Genomic DNA, 11,043 nt, shown 5'->3' with positions numbered 1-11,043 from the left:
GGCGAATGTCGTTATATATGATTATTGAAAGACATCTTGCCATAATTTTAACTAAGCTGATTCAGTGCTTTATCGTAAAATACATCCCAATAGAAAATGTGCTATTTTTCCTATCATTTTTAATGCCACAACTTCACCACGGTTGCGCAATGAATTAATCGGATTTTTTTTTAATATTTTTTTTTTTATCGACCAAACGTTTTAGCTTTTTTGTGGCGCGCCTATGACAGACTCGCAATTATAATATTTTGCCTGTAGATGGCAGTACGTTCTTTAGTTCTGGTACTCCAAAATCAAGTCAAACGGGCACTTCTTTTTCTTTTTGACGCTAGGTAGCGCTATTTTTTATGAAAAAAAAATTGTTGCAAGCCAGTGATGGGTGATTCGGTTGTAGTGACTACGGCCCAAAACAACAGCCAGAATTCTGCATTTGATGCAGCCGTTCAACGAGCAAGAGAGGTAATATTTTGTTTATAACAGTGTCACTGACAAAATCAAGCAAATCCCACCATCATGGCCGATTCCATGCTTGGTTAAAATGTCAAAACGTTCAGGCTGTCTCGAGTCGGCCGTCTTTCCCCCACGTGCTTTCGGCGTTAAGATTCCAGTGGTTGGGATTTCCCAACAAATTTTTAGACATTACGACAGAAAGTTCCTGTAGGCAAATTTTACCACACCTGTAATTGGTTAGAAAAATAGCCATATTTACCACATTTTTGTGTGTTTGTGCATCGTCGGCCATGTTTCGCGCCATTCTTTCACGTACCGGCGCCACGCCGCGCCACTTGTATTGTTTTTTCCCTTTTTTTTTTTTTTTTTTGTTTGGGGCTTTCAGTTCTTTATATATTGCAAAATCTTGTATGGGTAACATTTCAGGTTTATTTTAATTGGTATTGACGTTTGTTTAAACATCTTGAAATGATTGATCGTCTCACGTATCGCAGACCTCAACGTAATAGTTGATCGACAAAATGTTACTACACGAAAACATGCTCGGGTGTTTTCTGGAGTGTCAATGACCTTGGTAACGTTTGGCGGCCATGTTTGCCACCCCCTCCTGTCCCCTTCGCTATCTTAGCCAACCCCCCTTCCCACCATGCAACTACCAAGCCAGACGCGTCTCCTGCACAATATTCTATTTTTTTTTCCTCGAGTTACCCCAGACAATCTAGCATCCTGGAGCAATAACCTTTTTGCTAATGTACCATCTTAATCGTTCTTTCGATTTCTTTTCATTCAACTGACTAACTGGTCAGTTATATGAAAATGTCAATCATTTAAGGCACCTGCCAAGTTGAAGCCCTGTCTTTTTTGACATAAATGCTGGGCTGAAGTGAAATGGCGTTAGGTAGAGAACCTATGATGTGTTCATCGACCAGTAGATGGCCATAGTTGAAGATCCTATCTCTTTTCTTCGAAAAGCATAACCGGCCTCGGCCTTGGGGTCGGTCATTGGATACTATTTGCTTCCCCTATTGCCATAGCACGAACAAGGGGTATCCTGGGCTTTGGTTGCCGTATGCCGGGCAACACAGTTGTACCGCAGTTTTTGTGCGAGTGAATGGGCTTGTGAATGTGTTGGAACCGTGTATAAAGAAAATTTTCAGGTTGATTGTAAGCCTTCTATCCATATTAGTTTAATTTTCACCTCGTCTTATCGTGAGTGAGTGTGTGACTGTGTCAGTTAATTGTAGTAGATTGTAAACGAAAAAATTTGTGCTGCGTAAAAATTCCCCATTTCTTCGACGCGCTTCATATACACACCACCACTAGTAGTAGTTCTGGTTCTTTCCTCTCCTTTCGGCCACGCGGCGCCTTTTCTCTCTCCCCTCCACTCCGCCCCGAAGGGCCTCTCTCTCTCCCCCCCCCCTACCCCAGCACTCCAACTCTGCTGCTACACACGCCACCATTTTAACTCGGGCTTGACTCGCGTTTCGATTCCTGTGTGCCGAGACGGATAATCAGGTAGCCTCATCATTCGTTTCTTCAGTCTTTTGACTATTTACTCTTGCCCGGTTAGTTATTTAATCATCTAGGATTTGTGCAGTGAATTCACGTCTTTCAAAGGCTAGTTGTCTAACCTACGTAAAAAGCCGGTGTTTCTTCACCATCAGCCTATTCGAAATTAAGAGGCATTTATTCGAAGTGGGTTTCGTTGCCAACTGCGACCGTTCTAGCTACTGTTCACAATATCATTTCGTATGTGTCAAAATGTTACGACATAATGGCAAGCAACATTGACATTAACGGTTTTTGTCATGCTAAATAAGTTAGATCTGCCTCCCCCCCCCCTCGCTGATAGAGCTAATGCACCAAAATGTGCTTTCTTTACTTTTTCAATAGCTCACAAACCTTGAAAGATAGACCTTAGTGTACTAGTAAAGTAAAATGTGATTACTAAATATTTACTTTCTTACTTTAATCTTACAGGTTGCATCCAAAATTCAGCCAGGTTCAGCAAGCCCGTCAGAAGACTTTGAAAGAAACGGTTCAAGCTCCACTGTCAAGAGGCCTTTCAGCAGTGTAAGCCCATCGATGGAGAATGAACCAGATGCTAAGCGGATGGCAGCAGCCGTTGCTGCAGCTGCTGCTGCGGCTGCTGCTAATGCAGCTGATCCCTTTGGAGCTTTAAGATCACCTGGGATGCAGGGTAGAGGACCAATGATGGGTATGCCTGCTGCCTCTATGATGAACCTCGGTCCCATCAGTACTGAAGAAGTTGCTGTTCCAGACAAGATGGTTGGATTAAGTGAGTATAATTCCTCATGCCTGTCTTCTTTGATACTTCTTCGTCATTAACTTTTTATTGTTAGTTATTGGACGAGGTGGTGAGCAAATTTCGAGACTGCAGGCTGAATCTGGAGCCAAAATCCAAATGGCACCTGACAGTGCAGGCCTTCCTGACCGTACTTGCACAATCACTGGCTCTAGAGAAGCAATAGGGTAAGTTTTGTTACCTGTAGCCTGTCATTAATGAAAAGCTTTCATATTCAATCATATGTAAATGCAGGAGGGCTCGTGAACTGATCATGAACATTGTTCAGACTCGTGGTGGACCCAGAGATGCAGGACCTCCATCAGTAGAATCTTTAGGTGGACAACATTCTGTGAGTATCGATCTCACCTTAGCTCCCAATGTAAGTAACAAAGTTTGAATTATATACATACTAGTAACTGAATCAACATTCCATTTCTTTAGGTTGAAGTTATGATCCCTGGCCCTAAAGTTGGATTAATTATTGGTAAAGGTGGAGAGACTATCAAGCAATTGCAGGTAATTGGTGTGTTTTGTCATACATTGGATTTCAACTAATGCCTTTGTGCATTACAGGAGAGGTCAGGAACAAGAATGGTTGTTGTTCAAGATGGCCCTCAACAAGAAAACGAAAAGCCCCTTCGCATCTACGGCGACCCTCAGAAAGTTGAGCATGCGAAACAACTTGTGTACGACCTTATCGCCGAGAAGGAAATGGAAGTCTCCGTAAGTCTAGCTCTATTACTTTCCGTCTTTCGTAAGGTCTCCGATGTTCAATCACAAATTTCAAACAGCAGCTACAGCGTGTAGTGTTAATTTACAACTCGATTATTCTACAATGAGATTATCGTGGGCTTCGCGTCTACTGCCCTTTGAATGAATGGCGATACTCGTTTTCTTATTTTGTTGATGACAACAATTGCTTGCGGCGTCTTTGAGTTTGAAACTTGCGATTGGAGATGTGAGACATCAAAACGTTGATGAATTACAGCTACTTAGGATCGTTCGTGTGTAGTAATTGAGGCCAAATTTCTCTATGACACTAGGCCTTCAGTCGAGGACAGAGGTTTGGTAGTTATGGAGGAGGTGGGCCGCAGCAAACTATCGAGGTATTTCGTTCGTCTATGTCTGTGCACGTATTTCTACATTTTTCTGTCAACATTTATTGCTTTTTTTTTTCTTATTTCACGTTAAAAACTTACGCATTATTTTGAGACTTCTCTTCTTAACCAATCTTCACTTGACTACCCAATCTCCTACTGTATCCATCTTTGGTTTGATTCTTCTTTCTATCCTGCCTGACACCTTATCCTTGCGCCCAGACCTAAAATCAAATCGCCTCTTTGGGTTGTTATTAGTATGGTCAAACATTCATTCAACGGGGCAGTGTAAAAACTACCGAAAACATTTTTGGGAACTCGAGTGGAATTAGTGTTAAGGGTTCGCTTGTCCTACCCTGCTTCAGGTGGCAGTGCCGCGATCGGCTGTCGGTGTTGTAATTGGGAAGAACGGCGAGATGATCAAGAAGATCCAGAACGAAACAGGAGCCCGAGTTCAGTTCCAGCAAGGGCGAGACGACAATCCCGAGGAACGGATGTGCGCGCTGACAGGCACCATGAACCAGATCGAGGACGCCAGACAACGCATCGAAGAACTCATTGAATCTGTATTGGTAGTGCACTTAATAATGTGCTTTAACTTCATAAGATTTTTTTTTTTTAGTTTAGTTAATGGCTAAAAGAAAGTGATACAGTTTTTACGGTTTATGGAAATGACGAGATGTCAACTTTTTCTTCTTTCCATGTGTTGGGGGAGTCACAGGCGCGCGATAGCCAGATGGGGAGGGGCCGGGGTCGAACTGGAGGAAGCACTGGTGGAAGCAGCATGAATGGAGCTCCTTACGGACGAAGCCCTGGCGGTGGAAGCTCAACAGGCGGTGGTGGATGGGGAGAATATGGACCTGGAGTGGGCCGAAGTGGACCAAGCATGGGAATGGCCCGTAACGGACAGGACAAAGTCGAATACCAATTTCTTGTTCCTTCCACCAAAACCGGAATTATTATAGGCAAAGGTATATACTTCTTTACTCACTTTGCGTGCTTTAGCGTCATGACCATTGTTAATTCCAGGAGGAGAAACAATCAAGCAAATCAATCAGCAGTCCGGAGCGTTTTGTGAGCTTGATCGGAGGCCTCCCCCTAATCCAAATGAAAAGATCTTCATCATTCGAGGGTCGCACGAACAAGTTGAGCTTGCTAAGAGGATGATCAGCGAAAAACTGGGATTGGTAAGTAGTGAACCCGTTTTGATATCATGGTTTTCCATTTTGTGTGTTTGGCACAAGAGTTATGTTAATTTTGAAGACGATTGGCTTCAAACTAATGCTCTCAGTGCAAAATAAATTAGCAGAAAGTACTGACTGACCATCAATAAAAAATTGGGTGGTTGGTAATCGAATTTCGTGCTACAGTTGAAAGCCTTGAAATACCTGTTTTATGCAAGCGCATATTCACATTCTAAATTTTTTTGTTGTTAAATCTAGGGACCAATGGGTGCACCACCGACACAAGGATATCCAATGGGACAGAACCAGAATGCAGGAGCATATGCAGCTCAGGGCTGGGGAGCAGCCGCTTACCAACAGTGGCCTGGACAACCCAACGACCCATGTAATTCAGTTGTTTTTATCTTTCTTGAGTTTCGCACTTAGTTAATTCACATTTTTATAGCTAAAGCGGATCCAAACGCCGCAAATGCCGCCGCGTGGGCTGCCTATTACCAACAGCAGCAGTTCTATCAGCAACCGGGAAGCGGCGCACCTTCAGCCCAAAGTGGTAATCCTGGACAACCTGAAGGCAACAGCGGTAGATTTCTTTTTTTCCTTTAATGGGATACAACTTAGGCTGGTGGCTTATTTACCTATCAATCATAGGGAGTGTTCCTGTAAATCCTCAAACGGGACAACCCGATTATACGGCCCAGTGGATTCAGTACTACAGAAGTATTGGAGCCATGAAAGATGCGGAAGCCCTTGAACAACAACTGAAAGCCAGCAAGGTAAGAATTTGAAATGAAAAGTGTTTGTAACGTAAATGCTTCGCTTTACTGGATTGCCAATGCCTCGTAGTTATTTTGTTCAGTTACTAAACGAATGATTGCCTTATAGGGTATGGGAAATGCAGCAGTATCAGCGGCTCCAGCAGCTGCTCCTGCGGCGGCGCCAACCCAAGACTATAGCGCACAGTGGGCCGCCTACTATCGTTCGATTGGCAAGATTGGGGAAGCGGAAGCCATCGAAGCCCAGGCCAGGTTGAAGCAGGTAAGAAATTGAACTTTTCTTGCTTCCAGGGTATTCCGGTCCTAGTCGCGTACCATTCCCAAATGCCGCTTTCATTTTGGGTTGATATCGGAAACACTGCTATTTTAGATATGTGAAAAGCCGATGAGCATTGCATGTTGTTGCCGGAAGTTTGACCGATAACGCAATAATTTCTTGTAGAGTGCACAGGGCGGTCAAGGTCCAGGTCAAGCTGGATCAGCTGCTCAGTACGGTGCCTATCCTGGCGCTGGATCTGGAGGTAGCGCCGCGGCCGCGGCTGGTTACTACGGAGGACAGCCGGGCGGCGGACAACCTCAAGGCGGAGCAGCAGCTTACGGCTACCAGGGGTATGGAGGCTATGGACAAGCTCCTTCTGACGGACAATAGCAGGAAACAACAGTGGTAATATCTCCGCCTGCAACACTCTTCCTTTGGAATCGTACATTACAAACTGCCTTTGTTTATATATAGTGGTTTGCTGCAAGCTGGTAACAATAGATCGTGTCTTCTCATCGATGTTCACATAATCCAACGTGTCGAAAAAAATGCGTCATGTTATTCTTTTTTTTTTTCTCCACTCTACTCTCCATCCAATCCTATTTTAATGTCTGTTGGTTGATGGGCTTGTGTTTTTATTTTTGATTGGGTTCCTCTTCCTTTGGTTTTTTTCCTTGATACCAACCTAAAGCTCAGACTAACGTAGGAAAAGGAGAAGGCAAAGTACACACAGTCGTCGGAAATGTGCTATTCTGTCTTTTACATGTTTGTTCATTTTTACCCCCCCAACTCTCCCTCCCTCCCTCAACATCCGCAACTGAAATTTCTCCCATAACCCGCTGTTCATTTGTTTCGATATTTGAAACTGATCCAGTGTCATTCGAAATCTAACAATCCACCAAGGTCGAGAAAACACGCTACCCCTCCTCAGGTCATTTGAGTCCAGTCTTATAAGCTGAGAAAATAATTTTTTTTTGTCTTGGTTCATTCGAGATAACACGTTTGCATTTTTCTCCACTATATTGACGATCCAATATTGTTGCCATGTTGAAGAGACTTTTTAAAGATACCTGTCTTTTGCTGCTGCTGCTGATGATGTTGCAACAATCCGATGTCCGTGAGTTTTTCTTTTTCTCAAAACGAGGAAGTAATGTGTCCATGATCGTGAGTTTGTCCCCTTCTCGCCCACCCTCGCCCTTGTCTTGAGCTGACCTCTTATTATAACCCGCCTCAAATTCCCCATCTTCTTTGTCCGTTGATATAACGAGTAGAACATTATTTAAACAAACTCCCTAAACTTTTCTTCGTACTAGGTGTAGGCTCATTTAGAAATTTCAGTTAAAACGATGGTGGATGTCAATTATGTCAAAACTTAAAAGATAATTTTTGGGGTTCAATTTTGAAAATACCTGTCTTAAGCATACTAAAAAGAAAAATCCATGGTTTCATTATTTAGTGTCTTGTGTGCACGTTCGCGTATTTTGACAACTGGTAGTAAGCTAAAAAGACAAATAACCATAATTGGATTGTAGGGCCTTCATCTTATTGATTCCAATCTCCCGATATCTTCTGCTGGTTGATTTAGATGCTTACAAAACTCTGGGGAAAGGTCAGGGTGACTTGGGTAACGAAATCTTGATGACCTTTTCCAATTTTGACATATTGTAATCTTTGCCGCTTTCTTGAAAGCATATGCATAGCTTCTTTACCTTAAATCCCGTTTACCACCATCCCTCCTCCATGGCCATGTTTTTTTTTTTCTTTTTTTTTTTTTTTTTTTTTTCCTTCTGATTTTGATCTACACTGGATGGATGTTTTGGTTTCTTTTATTTTGAACTATTATTGATTTTGATGGTCTGTAAACACATGATCGTGTTGTTTTCATCGACGATAGAATCAAGAATTTTTGTGTTAGGAAGATCCACTTGAGAAAGATACCCGTGCAATTTGGGCTGGGGAATACGCCAGTTGTAACTTCGTCTTTGAGAAAAAAAATAATTTGTGCGATCCCGTTTGATGAAATTTGAGAGCAAAAAGGGTTTATTGATGATGACATTGATATAATGCGAAGGGTTTGTCCTCTTGTTTTTTTTTTTTAAAATATGCCGTGATCTATTTTTTTTTTCTGTCACGTTAACTCGAAATCATTTTGTTCGTATTTTTTTTTTTAACTGCCACTGCTGCAAAATTAAGAGAAAAAAAAAACTCCGGGTCTCAAAAGAAAAAAAAAATTGAAAACGTTTGAAAAAAGAAACAGTCTGGTTGCGCGTGATCAACAGTATGTCCTTGTATTGTCCATGTGAAATATCTTTGCAAACATAACGTTAGGAAAAAAGGAAACCGTGACCGTCAAATTTTACTCCCGTGCTGTTCAAATTGACTCGTGCGCCCTCGCCACCGACTTGATTTTGATTTATTTTTTGAAGTGATGATGACTCGATATCCCGCGCCTCCTTTCTCATCAATCCCGTAATCCACACGCTGTACAGATTTAAATCATTGTACTTTGCAAACGTCATATTTTGATTCTGTGACCTATCTATAGCGATGAAGAGAATTGCCAATTTGTTTAAGGAGGATGACATTATTGGAAACGCGGGCCAATTATTGAGTGTTTATTCTGTCGTCTTAACGCCCCTCTGCTGATATCTAACGGATTTATCAATGAATTGCCGTGCATACCACCAAAATGAGAGTGTACAAACGAAAAAAACCCATGCCCATGCCGGATCTTTCAAAAATTTGTAACATCTCGTCCGATTTTGAAAGTTGATTTTTTTTTTCTCTATTACCGCCACCCTCAACTTCCCACAGTCTGTCACAATCTTCTCCAATAGATTTTCGTTTTTTTTTATCATTGATTTTTTTAAAACAGAAACATTTTGCTGTGTCTCTTCAGTGTTTGAAAAAAATCTGCGTGTCCATCTATGGTCTATTTTTTATTGGGTCGAATTCTTACAAACTGATCGCCAATGAAGACAAAGTTTAAAGCCAGAAAAGGTTTTATTTTAAAAACCCAGTTTTTTTGTACTAGTTCAGGAAAAACCAACATACAAAAAAAAATGTTCTGCAACATTTAATGCGTTTTTTTTTTTTACATTCTGATTTTATATTTAATTCCAAGAAGAATAGCCAAACGAATGTGCAACGCTGGTTGATAAAACAGTAGTTAACTGAAAATCGGATGGGTAACTGTCAAAATAAAACCAAAAAAGAATTTCGAATATCCGGCAACATGCCCAAGTTGTCAGACGATAACCGTGCAGCATGGTTTCCACGAAATCTTTCTAAGTCTAGTTCGTTTAAGCATGGCTGGCTGCTGTCATCGAAATGTCAGGGGTTTGCCATACCAATAGTGTGCAGAGAAACGAAAAAACATTCTAGAGAAAAGAGTTATTTCAGTGAACATTTCAAACGTGACTTTCTTCAGATCTTGTCGATTGTAGTGAATTTCCGTGCTGATTTATTTGCATATAGATAATGCTGTGCCCAAGATTGGCTAAAATTGTCGGTGATTTTCGAAAAAAAAAAACAATCATTTGCATACACAGCGCCACCAGGCTTGGTGTTTTGCCCCCTGTCGATGTGCTCAGAGCAATAACACTCTCTCTGGGATTCTTCAAGGTTCAGGTAACTAAGAACATCCATTTTTTATTGTCTCTATTAATCACGCACATTCGTGAGGGCATAAAGGGATCGCTATCACAATTCGAATCGGTTGTTGTTTTTTTGGAGGAGGGGGCTTGAAAACGATTGGTTATCACGGCCTTACAACGGCCGAAAGGAGGCGTGACATGTCTTGTACCTGCAATTTTTAACAGAAAAACACAATGAAATGTAGAATTTCAGAAGAGGGAAAAAAAGCAAAGAGGACGTGTATTATTTGGCTTTCACTTTTTGTTTTTTTGAACTGTTAAGCGTGACGAGATCTTCATTCTTGAGACGTTGATGCCCCACGCATTCTGCATCAACAAAGAAAAAAAAAAGGGGAGCGATTCGTAACAGTGCATTTGTGGTTCGTAACCATACGGAACAGATGGGTTTTGTGTGACCATGATGTGGCCTAACTAAAGGTTTTATTGCGACCGAATTAGATAACCATATGCGGTAGCCCACCCACCCCATTGACACCTTTTGCAACGTAACAGTATACACTAACGAAAAATTTCGTTTGATATTGTGAAAACAAAACGAGGCCACCATTCTTTATTATGTTTTATTTTCACCATTCAAATTCTAAGAAATTGAAGATTGAATTATAAAATCTGGTAAATTGCTGCAGTGACATTCCAAAATGGTGGAATTATGTTGCCTGAAAGTACTTTTTCTGAAATATGTCGTTCAGTTGATTTGCAATTATGGAAGTATTTCTCGTTTATCCAATAAGGAGGGCGGAGAAAAGGAATTTTTTGTCATGGGAATGGGATTACACATTTAAATAGGTGTGTGGGTACTAAAAAAAACCAGATTACGAGTGAAGCCCGTGCAATTCAAATGGCAAGAATGTCAACACAAAAACTTAAGATAACAAAGCCAAGAAAATGGTTGTCAATGTAAACGAGGGGCTCTTATTGTCGTCTGATATTCTCATATCGTTGTCCAGATTGAATTAATTTTTAAGGAAAGCTGTACAGCATACTTGCCTAATTATCACGACGAGGCTTTCATGAAATCGTAAAATTCATTTTACAACGTCAGAATGTCATTACGTATGTAAGTCATTAACTCTCCGCTACCTTTTTTTTTGCCTCTCGCCTTCAGCAACAACTAATTTAACGTTGGCATTTTATGGCTGTCATCATATCAAAAGACACACGCCGAATGATATGAGAACAGCCTGATTATCATACAACTACTTCGTGAGTTGGAAATGAAATTCTCCTGTCGATGGCACGTAAATTAATAAGTAGATTTGTGACGGCTAACACAGCGTGGGTAAAAAGGTAAAAAGCAAAACTTGTGCAAACGAGAG

At 41.3% G+C, this 11,043-nt stretch overlaps 2 protein-coding genes across 8 annotated transcripts in view; both read left to right on the top strand.

The window, feature by feature from the left end:
* The window catches only part of LOC130692363 (ubiquitin carboxyl-terminal hydrolase isozyme L5-like), a 53,594-nt gene that overhangs the window by 9,413 nt on the left and 33,138 nt on the right, over positions 1 to 11,043 (top strand). The window lies entirely within an intron of this gene.
* Positions 330 to 6,818, top strand: LOC130692383 (far upstream element-binding protein 1-like). 7 transcript variants are annotated; one of them, XM_059495516.1, is made up of 16 exons: positions 331 to 459; positions 2,431 to 2,749; positions 2,814 to 2,943; positions 3,011 to 3,137; positions 3,200 to 3,274; positions 3,332 to 3,481; positions 3,802 to 3,864; positions 4,221 to 4,421; positions 4,577 to 4,826; positions 4,885 to 5,042; positions 5,298 to 5,424; positions 5,485 to 5,619; positions 5,688 to 5,812; positions 5,922 to 6,074; positions 6,255 to 6,476; positions 6,546 to 6,818. In XM_059495516.1, the coding sequence occupies exons 1-15, from the start codon at positions 376 to 378 to the stop codon at positions 6,459 to 6,461; spliced, it is 2,304 nt and encodes a 767-aa protein (XP_059351499.1). In that variant the 5' UTR covers positions 331 to 375; the 3' UTR covers positions 6,462 to 6,476; positions 6,546 to 6,818. The 7 variants fall into 7 exon arrangements, with proteins under 7 accessions (XP_059351500.1, XP_059351499.1, XP_059351498.1 ...); XM_059495515.1 differs by having other exon boundaries at positions 4,571 to 4,826; XM_059495513.1 differs by having other exon boundaries at positions 4,221 to 4,427.

The sequence above is a fragment of the Daphnia carinata genome, chromosome 1 (genome assembly GCF_022539665.2).
Source record: "Daphnia carinata strain CSIRO-1 chromosome 1, CSIRO_AGI_Dcar_HiC_V3, whole genome shotgun sequence".
Lineage (NCBI taxonomy): Eukaryota > Metazoa > Arthropoda > Branchiopoda > Diplostraca > Daphniidae > Daphnia > Daphnia carinata.
The sequence above is the reverse complement of the archived record's forward strand: the minus strand, read 5'-3'. Positions and strand labels throughout refer to the sequence as shown.